This window comes from Hylobates moloch, unplaced genomic scaffold (assembly GCF_009828535.3).
Source record: "Hylobates moloch isolate HMO894 unplaced genomic scaffold, HMol_V3 SCAFFOLD_4, whole genome shotgun sequence".
Classification (NCBI taxonomy): Eukaryota; Metazoa; Chordata; class Mammalia; order Primates; family Hylobatidae; genus Hylobates; species Hylobates moloch.
This window is the reverse complement of record NW_026652279.1, coordinates 103,107,460-103,128,157: the sequence shown is the minus strand read 5'-3', so window position 1 is coordinate 103,128,157 and position 20,698 is coordinate 103,107,460. Positions and strand designations below refer to the sequence as shown.

Here is a 20,698-nt window from a genome sequence, read left to right as displayed (position 1 = left end):
AAGACCTAGGACCATAAAAATCCTAGAAGAAAACCTAGACAATACCATTCAAGACACAGGCATGGGCAAAGACTTCATGTCTAAAACACCAAAAGCAATGGCAACAAAAGCCAAAATAGACAAATGGGATCTAATTAAACTAAAGGGCTTCTGCACAGCAAAAGAAACTACCATCAGAGTGAACAGGCAACCTACAGAATGGGAGAAAATTTTTGCATCTGACAAAGGGCTAATATCCAGAATCTACAAAGAACTCAAATTTACAAGAAAAAAATAACCCCATCAAAAAGTGGGCAAAGGATATAAACAGACACTTCTCAAAAGAAGACATTTATATAGCCAACAGACATATGGAAAAAATGCTCATCATCACTGGTCATCAGAGAAATGCAAATCAAAACCACAATAAGATACCATCTCTCACCAGTTAGAATGGCAATCATTAAAAAGTCAGTAAACAACAGGTGCTGGAGAGCATGTGGAGAAATAGGAATGCTTTTACACTGTTAGTGGGTGTGTAAATTAGTTCAACCATTGTGGAAGACAGTGTGGCAATTCCTCAAGGATCTAGAACTAGAAATACCATTTGACCCAGCAGTCCCATTACTGGGTATATACCCAAAGGATTATAAATCATTCTACTATAAAGACACAAGCACACGTATGTTTATTGTAGCACTATTCACAATAGCAAAGACTTGGAACCAACCCAAATGTCCATCAATAATAGACTGGATAAAGAAAATGTGGCACATATACACCATGGAATACTATGCAGCCATAAAAAAGGATGAGTTCATGTCCTTTGCAGGGACATGGATGAAGCTGGAAACCATCATTCTCAGCAAACTATCACAAGAACAGAAAACCAAGCACTGCGTGTTCTCACTCATAAATGGGAGTTGAACAATGAGAACACATGGACATAGGGAGGGGAACATCACACACCGGGGCCTGTTGGGGGTTGGGGGGGTAGGGGAAGGATAACATTAGGAGAAATACCTAATGTAGGTGACGAGTTGATGGGTGCAGCAAACCACCGTGGCACATGTATACCTATGTAACAAAACTTTGTGTTCTGCACATGTACTCCAGAATTTAAAGTATAATAAAAAAAAATTTTAAAAAGGACAAAACTGGAGGAATCACATTACCTGACTTCAAATCATACCACAGAGCTATGATAACCAAAACAGCATAGTCCTGGCATAACAACAGACACATAGACCAATGGAACAGAACAGAGAACCTAGAAACAAATCCACACGCCTACAGTAAACTCATTTTCAACAAAGGTGGCAAGAACATACACTGGGGAAAGGACAGTCTCTTCAATAAATGATTCTGAGAAAACTGGATATCCATATGCAAAGAATGAAACTAGACCCCCATCTCTCACTATATACAAAAATCAAATCAAAATGGATTTAACACTTAAATCTAAGACCTCAAACTATGAAACTACAAAAAGAAAACATTGGAGAAACTCTCCAAGACATCAGTCTGGGCAAAGATTTCTTGAGTAATACCCCACAAGCACAGGAAACTAAAGCAAAAATGGACTAGATGGGGTCATGTCAAGCTAAAAAGCTTCTGCATAGCAAATGAAACAATCAATAAAGTGAAGAGACAACCCACAGAATGGGAGAAAATATGTGCAAATTACCCATCTGACAACGGATTAACAGTCAGAATATATAAGGAGCTCAAACAACTCAATAGGAAAAAAAATCTAATAATCTGATTTAAAAATGGGCAAAAAATTAGAATAAACATTTCTCAAAAGAATACAAACAGATGGCAGACATATGAAAAGGTGCTCTATGTCATTGATTAGAGAAATGCAAATCAAAACTACAATGAGATATCATCCCACCCCAGTTAAAATGGCTTTTATCCAAAAGACAAGCAATGACAGATGTTGGCAAGGATGTAGAGAAAAGGGAACCCTTGTACACTGTTGGTGGGAATGTAAATTACTACAGCCACTATGAAGAGCGGTTTGGAGATTCCACAGAAAACTGAAAATAAAGCCTACCAGATGATCCAGTAATCCCACTGCTGGGTATATGCCCCCCAAAAAAGGAAACCAGTATATCAAAGAGATATCTGCACTCCCATATTTGTTGCAGCTCTATTCACAATAGCCAAGATTTGGAAGCAACCTAAGTGGCCATCAACAGATGCATGGATGAAGAAAATGTGGTACTTATGCACACTGGAGTACCATTTAGTCGTAAGAATGAGATTTAGTCATTTGCAACAACATGGATTGAACTGGAGGTCATTGTGTTAAGTGAAATAAGCCAGGCACAGAAAGACAAACATTGCATGTTCTCACTTATTTGTGGGATCTAAAAGTCAACAGTTAAACTCATGGAATTATAGAGTAGAAGGTTGGTTACCAGAGGCTAGGAAGGGTAGTAGGAGGTCAGTGGCTTCTATGTGCAAAGCCCACCAGTCAAACTCTTCGCACCAGAGGTTGGCTGGACATTCCATGAAGACCAGCACCATCAGTCTTCCTCCACACACAGATCTTAGAAAAGCACCATCGTTTTCAAGTCTTCCAGCTATCTCAACTTTCCCTCATATTTAAGTCCTGGATTGTAAGAACTGGTATTTCCCTTAATTCAAAGAAAGAGTCCATTCCACCTGTAATGGTGCCAAGATATGAGAAGGAGGGCAGAGACAGAATAGAAACCTAACTTCCAACGAAATCACAATCCTCAAATCAAAATTTCCCAGCAGCCGTCTGCCAGCATTTCCTTCCAGAGCACTGAATGAGCTAAAGGAACACTTTAAGTTTACTGTCCTCTTGTGTAGTGCAATCAGACAGCACCCAGGGGCCTTGCTAAGGAATCAAGAGGCATGTTACTCCCACTAGAATATTATTTGAATGGAAATATATTTTTAAAAATAAAGAAAAAGAAAAGGAAGTAGACTCCAGTTCAAATTTTATTTGTATACAAAAATATATTATAATGGGAAAGCTTACTGCTATTTCCAACTATATATAATTAATTACAAATATTTTCATAAAAGCACTTTAAATTACAGGAAAGCTATGTTTTAACAGAAAACACAATATTAGCATAGATCGTCTGTTCTAATACGCTGCAAGCAGGTAAACAAAGTCAGTTTCACTGTCTAAATTGCCCAGAAATGGGATCAAGGGCTGATTTTAAGGTGAGCCTGAGAGTGGCCTGGTAGAAGGGTGAGTGCACGTCTTCATCCCCTCTGGCAGCAGATTCTAGTAGCTGATTTTAGCAGGTCCTCAGAACTTTCTGAAGCTTCTCCCTTATGATGAAAGGACCCAGAACTTCTTGTTTCACATACCTGTAAATGAGAGATAGGTAAGGTTATCCACTCAGAGGCTCACAATTCCTATGCTTAACCACATCACACTGTCTCAGACGTGCATCAAAGCACCAAACTCAATGCCGGGCTTCCCACATGATAAGCGTCTGATTAACTGGAATGACTGGGCAACCCACTGCAATTTCCATGGAGTAGACAGGCTTGTTACATGGGTCTAATACAAATTATGCTGCAATTGTAATAATCCCTATCAAAACAAGCCCTGGACTTCTGATATAAGATGGTGCAGTAAGAAAACAGGCAATAAAATCTTCAAGCAAATAGAGATGACACAAGGACTTTCTATCTGATATTTAGATTTGCCTGCAAGAGTGTTAAGAACATAGTTATTTTTAAATAACCAGCTTTGGATTTAATTTTTCAGAGTTTACCCGGCTCTTTAGCAAAGAATAGCATTAAATACTTCTCAGAGAAAATCAACCCTTCCACTGGAAAATTAAGGGGCTGGGACAAAATTTTCCCGGCCCACGCTGTGACTAAACAGGACCCCCCCATAGGAGAGTTGCTGAACCTTCCATCCCAGAAGCTGGAGTTGGTCCTCCTGGCTCTTGTAATCTTAACCTTTGGAAATAGAGTGTGTAGATAGAGTGTGAGGGTCCCTTCTTCTGGGCCCCTATACTGCAGTTATAATTTGATGTCTTCAGTTCTCAACATTTTTGGTCACACAAAACAGGTAACAATTAGTGTAATTCAGGCCGGGCATGGTGGCTCATGCCTGTAATCCCAGCACTTTGGGAGGCCAAGGGGGGTGGATCACCTGAGGTCAGGAGTTCGAGACCAGCCTGACCAACATGGAGAAACCCCGTCTCTACTAAAAATACAAAAAAAATTAGCCGGGCATGGAGGCGCATGCCTGTAATCCTAGTTACTCGGGAGGCTGAGGCAGGAGAATCACTTGAACCCAGGAGGCGGAGGTTGCAGTGAGCCGAGATCGTGCCATTGCACTCCAGCCTGGGCGACAAGAGCGAAAACTCCGTCTCAAAAATAAATAAATAAATAAAAAACAATTAGTGTAATTCCCAAATAAGAGGCTTGCAAGTATGCATACCTAATCCAGGTCATTCAGTCACTGGCATGGGTCTCTGGTGAAAGGCCCCACAAGCCAATTCTCTGTTTCGGCACCCACATCTTAAAGTTAGATTTCACCCAAACCCTGGATCTAACCTGGGAAAATTACCCTGGCCCATGGGATGGAAGCCTTTTGGCTTGTTGGAGTAATGCACTTGTGGTTAATCCGTTCGTTTCTTCTCTGAAAAGCCTGACAGGCCATCATGATGGTAATGCTCCAGTCTTGCTTGCTCTCCATTTCTCAAACAAAATGCCATTTTTTGCTAGTGACCTGTTCTCACTGTTTGGAAACACACATGGTCTACTTTAACACAAGCTTATCCCAGAATTTCATTCCTAGCCACTAGGGTCCTGTTTCTTCTTCCTCTCATTGTTATTATTATTACTATTTTGACGGAGTCTCGCTCTGTCACCGGGCTGGAGTGCAGTGGCGCAATCTCGGCTCACTGCAACCTCCACCTCCCGGGTTCAAGCGATTCTCCTACCTCAGCCTCCCAAGTAGCTGGGACTACAGGTGCACGCCACCACACCCAGCTAATTTTTGTATTTTTTAGTAGAGATGGGGTTTCACGTTAGCCAGGCTGGACTTGAATTCCTGACCTCAGGTAATCCACCCGCCTCGGCCTTCCAAAGTGCTGGGATTATAGGCATGAGCCACCACCCCGGCCTAGGGTCCTGTTTCTAAACCTAAAGAAGCCTTAGGATGAAACTTTCTGCCCCAGGGCAAGCTGGTTAACATTACAACACTGTATCGGCAGTGTCTGTTAGTTTTTTGTTTTCTTTTTAATATCAGACATGTACTTACTTGCTAAAGTTCTGTCAAGATCAGCAATGAAGGCTTCTAGCTCTTTTGTGTCTCCTAATTTAGCTGTGAAACAGGAGAGAGAGAGAGAGAGAGAGTTCGGTTTCCATAACAAAGACAGCTGATGACTCCATATTGAGTTTTCCAGGAAGTTGGAACTTCCGGAGTTATAGAATGGATTATTTCTATTTTACATCTACCTCCTTATCTTCAGAGACTTTATTGAAGAGTGCCCTGGGCCAACCCTAAGTGTTGCTCCAGTGTTTTGATACAGTAAACTCAGAAACTGATTCTGAAGACTAGCCTCAGTGTTTCTTTATTTTTTAGTTCATCACCACCCTCTCCAACCATCCCACCCCACTTCTCCCTCACCTGGAAGAGGAATCTTCCTTCACTGTCTTAAATGTTTGCAGGAGAGTGAGGAGCAGGAAGGGAAGATAAAAGAAGTTTGGTTTTTGTATTGTGTAGAATATGAGTTATTAGTCAAAACAGTAAGCATAGCACTGTGCAGAGCAGACACCTAGATTGTGTCATTCCTGTGGCACTAGCCTTCTGATGTGTTCTTGCTTGTGCTATCCCCGCAAGGCAACGCTGCAGCCCTCAGAGTCCCTCCAGTATGAAATGAATGAAGAGTTCACTGTTTCTTATCAAAATGGTACAGGGAAGGCACCACGAGGCTTCTGGGTCCAGGACAGCCTCATCCCCTCCAGGTGCCCACACAAGGTAATGAGTCCTCATTCTGATTTGGTTCTCTCTAGAGCCTGAGATGTAGAGATTTTTTTCATACAGCTGACTTTATTTCTGTAGAGTTCATCACATCATTCATGCCTTCCTTGAAATGCAGTACTGGACAGTTTTATTAATTAACTAACCTGCTGGCTACAAATGGCTAATTGTTCTTAGCTTTTTAAGTCAATTTGCCACTAGGGGCTTTTTTTCCCTCTTTAAGTCCTACCTCTTGAGGATCAGGTAACAAATCTGAGCACTTTCTAGACTGCTCTGCCTCTGAATTCAACAGATCCATTACAGACTGAGGGCTGGATAGTGGCAGAATTCCCAGTGGGTGCTAACGTTGCTATGTTGAGAAGGGAATTTTAAAATGCCTCTTTTGAAAAAAGAGTGAAGTCCTGTCTTATTGCCAAAGTGAAAAGAGAGATGGAATTGTCATTTCTTTTTAACTATGTTCATTTTTATTGCATTCTGCAACTATTTTCAGTAAGTATAACTTTTCTTAAGGAAAAAAACTCCTTTTGTTTTCAAAAAGGCACTTGTCCAATGTAACAGAACATTCAGCTCTCTAGCTGGAGACATTTTACCAGTTCCAAAAAATAAGAAACTGCTCATGCATCTTTAAAGACATTTTAGGTCTATTAATACCACAGTAGAGACAGGCTGGAGCTGCTATTTTAAATCATGTTAGATCATAGCTTATCTAATAATGACAACCCCATTTAATTGCTAAATTGGTCATCTGAAAGCATTGGTTAAATAATTAATGCAATAAAAAGAATCCTACTATCTGCAAAGGCAAACTGAGGAGTTTTAAATTCTAGAACCAACAAGTCTAGGAGGAGACTCCTAAGAAACACTGTCATTTGCACAGTCTTGATTACATCACATGAGAGAGAACAGTCTAGTCTCCAAATTTTCTTTCTCCTGGTGACTTCAGGTTTTCTGCCCCAAATTATCTGATTTCATGTTCACACCGATTAAAATCCTGAGAAATAAAAAATTCCACTGTATACAGTATTAAGACATTAGTCTTACCTGTTTGTTTTGTACACTTGAGAAAGATTGTTTAGGGATAAAAGGGACAGAGAAGGGATTGAGAAGGAGAGAGGAATAAAAAAGCAAAAAACTCAAATTCCAACTAACGACCTTACCTTTCTGAGGAGTGACAGTGGGAGAGAGAAGAGCTGGGGTAGAGTCTGTTGGAGAATTAAGTTTTTCATCACTGAAGCTGAAGCTGTTCCTATAAAGTGAATCTGCACCTTTCAGGAAGGAAAATATACTCATTAGAAATAGTACTCATGAGATTATAGACTTATCACGTTATAGTCTATTGATAACCAACAATTTGTCTTCAAAATAAGCCAAAGCTGCAAATCTGTAGTAAAGAAAACAGCCAGGTGTGGTGGCTCAGGGCTGTAATCTCAGCACTTTGGGAGGCTGCAGCAGGTGGATCACCAGAGATCAGGAGGTCAAGACCAGCCTGGCCAACATGGTGAAACCCCTCTCTACTAAAAATACGAAAATTAGCCAGGCATAGTGGTGTGCGCCTCTAGCCCCAGCTACTTGGGAGGCTGAGGCAGGAGACTCACTTGAATCTGGGAGGCGGAGGTTGCAGTGAGCCAAGATCACACCACTGCACTCCAGCCTGGGCGACAGAGTGAGACTGTCTCAAAAAAAAAAAAAAGATTAGGAAACAGGTTGATTTCTAGGTTTTATGTTTATGCCCCCAAAGTGATTCGAGACAGGGGAGAGAGAGTGTGTGTGTGTGTGTGAGAAAGTGTGTGTGTGAGAGTGTTTGTGTGAAAGTGTGTGTGTGCATGAGTGTGTGAGTGTGGGTGTGTGTGTGAGAAAGTGAGAGTGTGTGTGATTGTGTGTGTGACAGTATGTGAAAAATGTGTGAGAGTGTGTGTGATTGTGTGTGCGTGAGTGTGTGGAGTGTGTGTGAATGTGTGTGTGCATGTGTGGAGTGTGTGAGAGTGACTGTGTGTGTGAGAAAGTGAGTGTGTGTGAGAGTATGAGTGTGAGTGTGAGAAGTGTGTGAGAGTGTGTGTGTGTGAGTGTGTGTGTGTGTCCAATCAAGTACACCAAAGGCCCTTGCTTCCCTAATACAGGAAGGGGGTGATAGGATCATCATGACCAGTGCTTGGTTGATGGTGGGGGTGGGGGGGGTAAGGATCTTAGGCAAAAGGAATCATCTCAAGTGAAATATGTCCCTTCTGCCCTCTGAGCCTCCTAAAATACAAACATCCGGTATCCCATGACTTAAGCCTCTTTCCCTGCTCAAGAGAGATCTTTGCTCTCTTGCTGTCCTATAATTTAATAATCCTCTCTTTTACTTAAGAGAGGTTTTCCTAAGAGTCTGTACTCTTCAGATAAGCCAGAAGGTCAAAGATAAAGACATCTTCTCCTGGAAGTTCATCTATTAGACACTTGGAGTGACATCACGGCTCCCTCTATTCTCATACTTCCAAAGACTTGAACGACAGCAAGATGAGGCCCCAGAAGTTCAAGGCTGAACTGGGAGTCAAGGGGACCATCCAGTCAACTACTAAGTACTAGGGTGCCTTTGAACAAGACGGTATCTCTGGGCCTAGCTTACTTATCAATAGAATGGGAAGGTGGACTAAATAATCCTTAAAGGCACTTCTAGCTCTAAAGTTCTGAGATTCTCTAAGTCCTGCTAAGGGGAAGGAAACCAACCCACGGTTGGCCCAGCTGTGTGGCTGTGACTCAGAAAGGGGCTGCTGGCTGAGCAGCACTGACTCAAAGGGTGCAAAGGCAAGGCAGGCAGCAGAAGCAGGATGTGGCCCCTGAGGTCACGGGGAACAGCCTTCCTGGTTAAAACAAAACACAAAGCCAGCCACAGTTGGAGCAAAAAAGTGGCTCTTCAGGTATGAGAGGGCAGCTGAATGACGGGGGCCTTACCAGGTCCCTGCCGCCTCGGGATTCTTCCACTTTAAGCCAATTACCTCCAGCTCAGGAGGAGGCAAAAATATCTCTCTTTGGTCCCGTTAACTGAAAAGGAATTTGCCTAAGTGACAAGAGATAGGCCCAGTACAAAAAGTATCAGAGTTTTCAGAAGAAGAGGTTTCTGGTCTCCGGGAAATTCAGCTTTGTCCCTAAGAGGCTGCCACAGCTTCTCAGGTGCCTCACCTGGCTCCCTTTCCCCCCACCCTCTCCTGCCCAGGGGCCCACCTGCCCCCTGCTCTTTTTCGCTGACACCGCCATCTTGTCCACTTTTCCAAACACGCCCAGAAGACCCTTGAGAGCAACCCTCACAATCTTTGCTTCCTTCAGAGGTCCAGCCCAGCTCACCTGAAACGACCACCATCACTGGGTTGTGAGGATGAACATGGACTGAGATCCAAAACCCTGGACCTGATACCTACATTTCCCCAAAAATACATTCCTCAGAATGCTGGTCCTCCTAGGGCTGTGTGATCAAGTACACCTGAGAAACACCAAACAGCCTTGGTCATTCCCGTGGGTATGCCCACTTCCAACATCCTGAAAAGACTTGTGGTTAAACAAAACCAGCCCCATTTCCCCAGTGTACCTGACCACAGGACACTTTTTTGTGGTGCTCCTGCTACTACTTCTCAGGACCCTTGGACTCTGTGGAACCTTTCTCGGGAAGCCCTCCTGCTGGCTCCCTCAACCAAGCCCACCTCCAAAGGAGCTCTCCAATTCTCCCAGGGGAAGCCCTTTCCCCTACACACAGGAAGCTGGCCACACCCACTGCAGACCTGCAAGGGAGCCTTACTGTTGTCACCATGCAGTCACCAGGAGAATCGCCACAAGTACAGCCCGAAAAACTCATGGGGAGAAGATAAGGCAAGATTTAGGGGCGAGAAAACCACAGAGGGTCCTGAGGAGGCAGGCCTCATACCTAGACTCCGAGCCAGAAAATACGAGGCCCTTGGCACATTATCTGTGGCTATGAAGGATACCTGAGAGCTTCGCCCCCATCCCTGGCCCAGAGGCTGGCTGGGCCAGATCGCAGGGACCACACCTCCGCTCTCTATCTCCCACAAGCAGCTGGCCTGGGAGAGCAACTTTCCATGCCACCGCTCACTCCACCTACCCAGCCTGCACCACAGGCCCTACCCTAACTTTGAACTTCAGCTCTCTTCTGCCCCTACTCTCCAGCAAGTTTCCATCCACGTACACTCCTCTGCAGGGGGAGAAAGACACCACAATTTGTTCACCTCACAAGCAAGGAGGCCAAACACTATTGAATGTTGGGAGAAGGAACAATCTAGATATGGAAAGGCCATTACAAAAGAGGATGGTAGCAGGGGAAAAAAGGAATCCAGCAAAGATTCAGGAAAAATTCAGCATAACTCATGGGGCCTGGAGAGAATCTGTAGAGAATGAGCCGTAGATCCGGAATATTGCCAGGGCTGTCCTCTGATCTTTTAGGTTCACAGGCTAAATGCCTTCTTGACATGAGCATTTTTCCCAAACTGAGAAAATATACAGACAAACTGACAACCACTCCTACAGTGAGGGAGGAAGAGGGGGAAAAATACTAGTTACAATATCTATTTATATAGAAACATACGCACACAGAGGCATGGCAGCACAGCTACGCTCACTTCCTCCTGCCCGCCCCCCCTGCCCACCACACACACACACACACACACACACACACACACACACAGAGAGACACACATTAGCTCACGCCCCGGCTCGTTGCCACACCATGACTTCACTCCCTTTCCATGAGGTGTACAATCTGGGACAGACCCAACTCCAAGTTTTGAAATGTTCAACCTTCGATCATCAAGAGGAAGCCGACCGCCAGCATCCTTGAGCCAAACCTGCTGCAGCCGAGGCGCACGCTGTGATGATATCTACACGTCGTGTATGGCACAGATGAAAAGAGAGCCCTCAAGGCCCCAAAGCTACACCACTGGTGAGTGGGCATCTAGCATCTATGCCACTGTCGAGTGGGTGTCTAGAGGCCACGTGAAAACTGCATGACCCTGTAGAGTCACTCCATTTCTTCCTTGTTAGAAGAAGAACAATAACCTAGGTGCTCTGTGTATAATGCCTGTCGTTTTAATGATTTAATTCTAAAGTTCCTAGCAAAGTGTAGAATAGCGCTCCTGAGAGAGCAAAGGTAATCACAGAGAATAAACAGAATCAAGATTCTGCCTCTTCTTGAGAGAGCAGCAACATTCTTAAGAGAACTTTCTCTTCAGTGGCATCCTAGAACAAACCTTCCAAGAGCAAACCCTCAACATAGAGGTACCCCAAGGTCTAGACCTCTCTTTACCCTTAACCAATAAAATTTCTTTCCACAGAGTTTTATTAAGAACATACAATGGGCAAAATCTCACGCAAGACAGATTTCAAGGTAGGCAAGGCCGGACATCCTGTTCTTTTCCCTCCCCTGGAACTCTATTCCTTGCAAAAGTAATAGCCAGTTAGTCTGATTAAATGACAGCAATGTGTTGCTGGCTGATCACATATTCATGTATTATTGCCCCGTACGGGTATCAGGTGCTGCTATTAACAGGGGCTCGAGGGACCTAGAACAGTGATGATTTGGGGAACCCTGGCAGGTGGTAAGGCTGGATATTTGAGGGCCTTACAACATCGGCTTCAATCAGCTCTGAAGCACCATCTCACATGTATCTCAAATTCCCATTAGAAACATCCCTGGCAAGTCCAGTTAGTGTACTGAAGTCAGGAACCTCAAATTCTGGGACCACGTTTTCTAAGTCACCATCAAAAGAAAGAAAAGCATATGAAATATACAACTGAGTCTGAGAAACTCTGCTGCAAAAAAAGCTTGTTTAAAAGGTAGGTGTGTTTTTTCAGCTTGGGGGGTTGGGAGAAAGGTAATTTAGGGTTAGCGCATGTCAACGTGCTGCTCCAGAGGGAAGTAAAACCACAGACAGTAAACCTTACCCAAGGCTCCTGTAAATATAGAACGATCCCACACGTTTAAAGCAAGCAAACTATAGTAATTAACTGAGAAAAAGAAAGCTTTGGACCTACCTCCCTTTTGCCACAGGGAATGGCTGGGGGTGTGGGTTGAATTCTCCTCCTGAAAATCTAAATTCTGATAGCCTCGCCAAAGGGGGACAAAATAAGAAAGAGCATATTTCCTCAACTTCACCGTTGTCCCAGCTCCCTTTCTGGGACCTCACTGTCCCTCTATATGCCTTGCCAAGCATCACAAGACCTGTCACCCATGCAGAATTACTAACACAATACCAGGGAACCCTGAAGGCTCCTCACTGGCCTTATTCTCTCATGGCTTGAACAAGTTCAGGTTCTACCTCAGTGGCTTCTAAGCCACATAAGCCATCTGTCATGCTGGTTCTCCAGGGCCCACAAGGTCCCCTCTCCCAGGGCCAGGCCAGAATAGTCTAGGCAAAGATATGCAGGTGTTCTAAGTCTTGCTGATGCTAAAGAAGCCAGTTCCTCATTTCCTAAATGGTCCTACAATATCATAATAACCCTAGCATACACAGTAGACTTCAGACCTTTTCTATTGATCAGCTGCAGCTTGGTCTAACTCTTTGGCAGTGCTGCCAAGGAAACAAGCTGGAACTCAGGTTTCTGAGTCAAACCCTGACCCGGGTGGTGAGCGCATTTATCCCTTTGCAGAAGGGCAGCTTATGTTCAAGTCTAGCCCTGAATCTTAGCCCAGGAACAAGGAAGAGCTCCAGGTTTCAAAATAAGAGAATCACAAGGAAAGGCCATTACTTTCACTCCTGAGTCAAGGGCAGCAAAAGGAGTGACATTCATGCCTGTAACCCATCTAAGGATTAAAGGCTGAAGAATAACACAGAATAGTTTAAAATTGACTTTGCACTTTGAAAAACAATAAGTAATTCTGGATTTGAAACCAACAATCATGTAATACTAAAAAGGCACCTAATTTGCTGTTTGAGGTACCTGTAGTCCTCCCAGGACATGTGAGTTCCCGGAAAAAGCTGTCTCTTTTTGTTGTTGTTGTTGTTGTTGTTATTTTGTTGTTGTTGCTGACAAAGTTGTTCAGGACAAAGAGACCCTGGGGTAGTCTCCATTGTGAGAAAGGTCACCAGGAAGCACCTTCATGCCCATGTGCTCTCTGGCTCCCCCTCCAGCCTGGTGGAGGACCTGGCTGAAAAATACTTGAACTCAGCAGTGCCAAAGATTTTCATAACTGCATGCAATGGAGCAACAAGTCTGAGAGCTAAGGGCCAGAAGAAAATGCAAGCAGTTATTTCATAAATCCCAAGAACAGCAGTTTGGGCTTATGAAACCTTTCCTGGTTTCATGAATATTTCCGTTCTGCGCCCTCCTATGTCCCCACTGTGCCCCCTCATTTCACTGGCACTTGTTCCACATCTTCGCGGGGTCGAATGCCCTGGACTGTGCGCTGAGCTAGGCGCTAGCCGCTCGCCTCTCGCCACAGACGGCTAATTAAATGTAGAGCAATTAACATGCAACGGAGTGAAACATTCACAGCTGAGAGGGGAGAGGCACGGAAAGGAGAAGAGGAGGGAAACTGTGGAAAGGCCTGGTGCAAGTCCAGGGAGTCCTGTCTGGCTGAGTCGGGACAAGCTGCTTAAACTCGCCTGCCTGGTGACACACCTGTGGGCGGCAGGTGGACCAACCTGCCCTCCAGCGACCTTTCCCGTGATTATCGTCAGGGGCCCCGCCACCACTCGGCCTACGGCGTTGAGCTTCAGGAAACCATTCCTCAGTTTACAGATAAGAAAACTGAGGCCGCAGCCTTCGCGGGCCAGGTCCTGGGAGCTGGGAGATCCCGGCGCCATCCTAGCGGGGGCCGCACTTACTCTCCGAGTCGCTGAAGCCGCTGCTGTCGCTGACGCTGGCGCTGCTGCGCCGCTTCATGCGCTCCAGGTGCTCCTCGTAGTGGAAGTGGCGCTCGTGGAAGGGCGACGCGAAGTCGGCCAGCACCGCGTCAAACTCGCACAGCGCGTCCGACAAGTCCTCCGCGGCCGCCGAGTCCAGGGCCGGGGCTGCGGGCAGGGCCAGGGGCTCAGTGCACGGAAGTCGGGGGGCAGCAGGACCACCTCCCAGGGCCAGGAGGGGCTGCCACGGTTCCCAAAGATAACTGACACTTGGCGCCTCTGCCAAGTGACAGCCACGCAGTCACTGTTACCTTATAATCTCCTCCACCACCCCCGAAGTGCGTTCTATTACCAAGTCCGTTTTACAGATAAGAAAACTGAGCCTTCGCCAGGCCCAGGGTCATCCAGCGACTTGGCGCGGCCAGACTCCTCCCCAGGCGCTACCGGGTACCTGTCCCCCCGCTCGCCCCAACCCCGAGCGCGCGCGGAGCTGGTGGTGGCGGGAAGGTGGGACGTGGGGTCCAGCCCGGGCAGGGAAGGAGGCTGCAGCCGCCCGCGCGAGAAGACCGGGGACAGGTTCCCACCGGGGAGGATGGAAGGGTGGGGGGTGTGAAGGGACGACACGGGGCCCCTCCTTTTTCACCAGCCATCTGCAGAGCCGGGACTTTAAGGGGACCGCGGACCCCGCACTCACCTGCGGCCGCGGCGGCCGCGGGGCTCCCCTGCGCCGCGGGAGGCTTCATGAGGCTGCTCAGCTGGGCCCGGCGCGCGTGGCCTTGGGTCCTGCGAGGTGGCAGCCGGAGCTATTCGGGGGCTTGCTGTCCCGCAGACTCCCGCCCTGCCAGTCCCTTCGGCGCTGCGCTCCAGCCGCGCCGCTCCCAGCACGGTCCGTGCCCGCCCTCCGGCAGGCTCGGGCTCCTAGGTCTTATAGCCTTCAGCGGCCGGAGCGGGGGCGGGGCCGGGGCGGGGCTGCGGAGCCGGGGCGACGGGTCTGTCCCCGCCGCCCTCCGAGGAGGCTCCTGCCCCCAGGCACCGCCCTCGCCACGCGCCCGCCCTGGAACCGCGGTGACGAGGAGTCGCCGGAGCCCGGGTTACAGCCCCAAATATTTACCCGCCTCTCGCCCGCGCGCCCTGACAACCCGGCCCACGCGGTGTCCTCGGCCTCACCAGAGCTGACTGCTGGGCGCGAGCTCCGCTGCTTCCCGCCGCGTGCCAGGCACCTCCGCGAGCCGCAGCTTCCTCGGCTGTGAAGTGGACGTGGGCATGCAGAGCCTACCTAGCTGGCGGGGAGGGACGAAGGAGCCCGCGGCCGTGTCCCAGTCGGGTGTCGGGGACGCGGAGGTCCCCTCCGCATTGTCCCAAGGGGACTTCCGAGATGGTGGGCCGGCGGAGTGGAGAGGGTCGGGGGCGAGAGGGGCAGGAGTTGGGGGAGTCCTAAACTGTTCCCACCGCGGAGCGCGGGAGCCTGAACTACGGTCCAGGGCGCTCCCGCCAGCCTGACTTTATCTAGAAGGGGTTTATTACGGGAAGAAACTACTGCGTCGACGCAGCGCGAACCGGGCGCCTTGCAGTGTCCACGGGGTAACGAGCCACCCTGCCCCGCGGCCTGCGGGGGCGAACGCCCTGGACTGTGCGCTGAGTTAGGCGCTAGCCGCTCGCCTCTCGCCACAGACGGCTAATTAAATGTAGAGCAATTAACATGCAACGGAGTGAAACATTCAGCCTCCACTCCCAGCTAGTTTTTGTATTTTTAGCAGAGACGGGGTTTCTCCATGTTGACCAGGCTGGTCTCGAACTCCCGACGTCAGGTGATTTGCCCACCTCAGCCTCCCAAAGTGCTGGGATTACAGGCGTGAGCCACCGCACCCAGCCAGGATTTGTTTTCAGAATATAGAAAGACCCATCTACAAAGTAATCACAAATAGACAACCTGGTAAAAATTAAAAATGGGCAAAACATTGAAACATACACCTCACAAAAGAGTATGTATTAATGACCAATAATCATATGAATAGTCCTCCTTTCTTGTCTACTCTGGGTGGCCTAGGGATATTCTTGTCTTGCGGAGGCGCAAGCACTGTGGGCTCAAGAGTGGGGAGCCTCTTTCCCTGGTAAGGGGAGGGCACCACTGGGATCTCTGGTGCCGTCTTCTGCAATGGATCTTCTGATATTGGGTTGAACAGAACTTCAGGAGTTGATCTTCCTGGGCGGGTGGAACGGGATCCTTCCTTAGCTATCTGTCCCTTTGCTACTAGTATTGCTGCTGCTTGCCCTCTTAGCCACTGTGGGGGGTCTAGCACCAGCTGTCACCAAGTGTCTGTATGGGAACTGGTCTAGCTATCCTTTACCAGTTACCTTGTGCCACACCTTAGAAACAAGGGACCTGTCCAGGCTTCCTTCTGATGGCCAACCCACTTTTAATGGTGAGCAATCTATTTCCCACAAGGTTCTAAGTTCCCCTGGTGGTCTAGTGCTTAGGGCTCAGAGCTCTCACCGCCGCTGCTGGGGTTCAATTCCCGGTCAGGGAACCAAGAAATGGAGCAGGACAAGCTGCGGACAAAACCCCTCAGACAGCGGATTAAAGAAGGAAGGGGCTTTTTTTATTGGGCCGGGAGCTTCGGCAGACTCGCGTCTTAAAAGCCGAGCTCCCCGAAGGAAAACAGAGTTCCTGGCCCGTTTAAGGGCTTACAACTCTAAGGGGTTCCACGTGAAAGGGTCTTGATGAATTGAGAGCACATGTGCTTAGAGTGGGGTGGGGGGGAAGGGGGCTAATCTTTTCACCTCAGGCCGGCTCATCAGTGCCACCGGCTGGTCTTGACACTGACTTCATTCCTGTTGTCTTCCAACTTTTACTTCCTCCTCCTCTTCAGAGACAGGAGACAGTAGAGAAATGGCTTCTCTCCTCAGGGCGACAGGATGATATTACTCCCAATATCGCAGGGGGTGTACGCACCCATATGAAACTCTTCCTACTATCCAGAGGGAGAGAGGATGATATTACTCCAAGTACTGCAGGGGTTGTACACAGCCCTGTGATACTCTTCCTAATATCCACAGGGAGAGAGGATATTACTCCCAATATCGCAGGGGGTGTACACAACCCTGTGATATTGTTCCTAATATCCAGAGCGAAAGAGGATGATATGACTCTCAATATCGCAGCGGGTGTACACCCCTCCTGTACTCTTGTTCTTAATACCCTGGGAGGGAGAGGATAAGATTACCTTGAATATCGCAGGGAATGTACACCCTCCCCCTCTGATACCCTTCCTAATATCCAGGGGAAGAGAGGATCATTTTCCTCCCAATATCGCAGAGGCAGTACACGCCCCCCCCCCCCCCGCCCGTGATATTGTCCCTAATACCCAAGGGAGGAGAGGATGATGCTTCTCCCAATAAAGCAGTGGGTGTACATTACCCCTGTGTTATTGTCTCTAATATCCGGGGGCTGGGTAGGAGGGCGGAGAGGATAAGATTCCCTCGAATTTGGCAGGTGGTTTGACGCCACTTGTGGTATTGTTTTTAATATCCAGCGGGGAAGACAATAATACTACTCTGAATATCACAAGAAATGTACATCCCCCTGTGATATTGCTGCTAATATCCAGGGGTAGAGAGAATGATGTTACTCCCAATATCGTCAAAGTGTCCACCCCCTCTTTGATATTGTTCTTAATATATGGAAGGCAAGTATGATATGACTCCCAATAAGAAAGGGGAAATACACGCCCCTGTGATATTGTTCCCAGTATGCTGTGGAGGAGAGAATGATATCACCCCCAATATCGCAGGAGGTGTACACCCCTCTGTGATCTTGTTCATAAGGTTCAATAGAAAAGATAATCTTACTGGAAATATCGTAAATACACTGTGTGTCCACAGTGGCTGCTAACATGCAGGGAGGGACGGGGGTTGATATTACTCTGCACATCAGTGGGGGGTGTCCACGCGCCTGCGATGTGGCAATGTTGATATTACTCCCAATAACACAGAAAGTGTACACACCTGTGTAATACCGGGAGGGACTGATATTTCTCCCCTCATCGCGAGCGTCGCCCGCCCCCCTGCGATGTGCATCGTAATATCCAGGGAAGGAGAGGGGCGTGATATTACTCCCCGCATCGTGGCGGAGTCTATCACAGGTCGGGATACTATACACCCCCTGGGATACTGGGAGTACACCCCCTGTGATATTGGGAGTAATATCATACTCTTCCCCCCTGAATATCAGGAACAATATCATGGAGGGGGTGTTCACCCCCTGCCATACTGTAAGTCATGTCATTTTCTCTACCCCTGGACATTAGGAGCAATACCACAGGGGTGGTGTGCAACCCCTGCGAAATTGGGTGATATATCTTCCTCTCCACTTTTGGATATTAGGGACAATATCACAGGGGAGGTCTACACCTTCTGGATTATTGGGATTAATACCGTCCTCTCCCCGCCTGGATATCAGCAACAAGATCACAGAAGGGATGTACACCCAGTGCGATATTTGGAGTAATGTCATCGCCTACCCCTGGCTATTAGGAACAACATCACAGTGGGGTGTACATTTTCTGCGATATTGTGAGGAATGTCTCAATATTACTTATCGCAATTAATAATATCAATTATTATAATTGATATAATAATAAATAATACCGATAATAACGATAATTACTATTAAACAGTTGTTCTAACGATAATAAATTATTAATATTAATTATTAATAATGCCTGATATTAATAACTGATACTGATCTTATTCATTAGAAAACAGTAATATTAGCTCCTAATAATTAATATTAATATTAATAATCTGAAAACTTTTTATTAGCAATTATTTCTTAATATTAATATTGGTAATTCATATTCATGTTAATAATCAAGGTGTAATAATTCATACTAATATTACTCCTAATACCGCAGTGGGTGTGCACCCACCTGTGATATTGTTCCTAATGTCCACGGAAGGGAGAGAGCATGATATTAAGCTCAATATCGCAGTAGGTATACACCCACCCGGTGATATTGATCCGAATATAACATCCAGGGGGTGGAGTATGACGTTACTCCCAATATAGCAGTGGGTGTATATCCACCCGGTGATATTGCTCCTACTATTCACGGAAGAAGAGAATGCTATTACTCCCAGTATCGCAGGAAGTGTACACCCCTTCTGTGATATTGTTCCTAATATTCGGAGGGGGAGAGGGTGATATGACTCCCAATATCGCAGGCTGTGGACACCCACCCTCTGATATTTTTCCTAATAGCCAGGAAGGGAGAGGACGATATGACTCCCCATACAGCAGGAGGTGTACACCCACCCTGGGATATTATTCCCAATATCCATGGAGAGGAGAGGCTGATATGACTCCCAATATCGCAGGGGGTGTACATCCTTTCTGTCATATTGTTCTTCATATTCAAAGGCGGAGAGGTTGATGTTACTCCCAATATCACAGAAAGTGTACAAACCCGTGTGATATTGTTGCTACTATCCAGAAGAAGAGAAGATGATATTACTCTCCATATCGCAGGAGGTGTGCACCCACTCTGTGACATTTTTCCTTATATGCGGGGCGGGAGAGGATAATATTCTTTTTAATAACGCCGGGTGTGTACAGCCCCCCTGTGATATTGTCCTTAATATTCCAAGGCGGAGAGGATGATCTTACTCCCAATACCGCAGAAAGTGTACACCACGCCAGTGATATTGTTCCCATGATCCAGGAGAGAAGAGGATGATATTACTTTCAATATCGCATGGGGTGGACACGCCCCCAGTGGTATTGTTCCTAATTTCAACGTGGGAGAGGATGATTCTACACCCAGTGCCGCTGGGGGTAGAAACACTCCTGTGATATTGTTCTGAATATCCAGGGGGAAGAGGATGCTATTACTGCAACTAGTGCAGAGGATGTACACCCGTCTGAGATATAGTTGGTAATTTCCAGAGGCGGAGAAGATATTACTGACAATAACGTAAACAGGCTGTGTGACCACCGTGGATCGTAATATCCAGGGGGGGAGAGGGGAGTGATATTACTCAATTACTCCTAGGATCTTTTCCCTACTGCCACACTTGGTTAACAGCCTGGGACATTATTTTCCATATTCTAGCAAGATGCCACTGCTAAAGTCACAGGGGTATACACCCTGCGATATTATTCGTAATATTGTAGGGGAATGTTAATCCTGATGTCACAAGACTCTACACACTGTGGTATTATTCACAATATCCTAGCTTTACCTTAATAATAATGTCACAATGTGTGTACACCTTGTGGTGTTATTCTTAATCTCCTAAGGGGAGGTTACTTTTATTGTCACACAGGGTATGTTCCCTTTGATATTATTCATAATATCCTAGAGGGATGTCACTCCTTATGTCACAGGGTTTGTACACCTTGTCAAATTACTCGCATTATCCTTATAAGATGTCACTCCTCATATCACAGAAGATGTACACTCTGTGATATTATCGTCATATTCTAGTTAAATGTGACTTTTAATGTCACAGAGGGTGTACGCCTTGTGAAATTATTCGTTATAATTTTGTGGGATGTTACCCCTAATGTCACACGGGGTGTACACACAGTGATATCACATGTAATCTATAGAAATGTTACTCGTAAATCACAGGTCCTGTACACCCTTTAATATTCTTCATAATATTCTAGGAAAATGTTACTACTAATGTCACAGGGCGTGTAGACCCTGTCATAAAATTCATAATATCCTAGCGGGAGTTCACTACTAATTTCACAATGCATGTACACCCTTTGATATTATTCGTATTATCCTGAAGAGATGTTACTACTGATGTCCCAATGCAGGTACATTCTCTGATATTATTCGTTATATCCTCAGGGGATGTTACTTCTAATGTCACACGGGGTGTACTCCCT

General features: G+C 46.6%; 1 protein-coding gene across 1 annotated transcript; it reads right to left on the bottom strand.

Moving 5' to 3' along the window:
* Positions 1-2,944: 2,944 nt before the first annotated feature.
* On the bottom strand, positions 2,945-14,756 carry RGCC (regulator of cell cycle). Its single transcript, XM_032150769.2, has 5 exons — positions 14,495-14,756; positions 13,783-13,968; positions 7,132-7,239; positions 5,252-5,314; positions 2,945-3,336 (listed from the first exon to the last, which is right to left on the bottom strand). Exons 1-5 carry the CDS (start codon positions 14,541-14,543, stop codon positions 3,329-3,331), a joined length of 414 nt encoding a protein of 137 aa, XP_032006660.1. The 5' UTR covers positions 14,544-14,756; the 3' UTR covers positions 2,945-3,328.
* Positions 14,757-20,698: the final 5,942 nt, after the last annotated feature.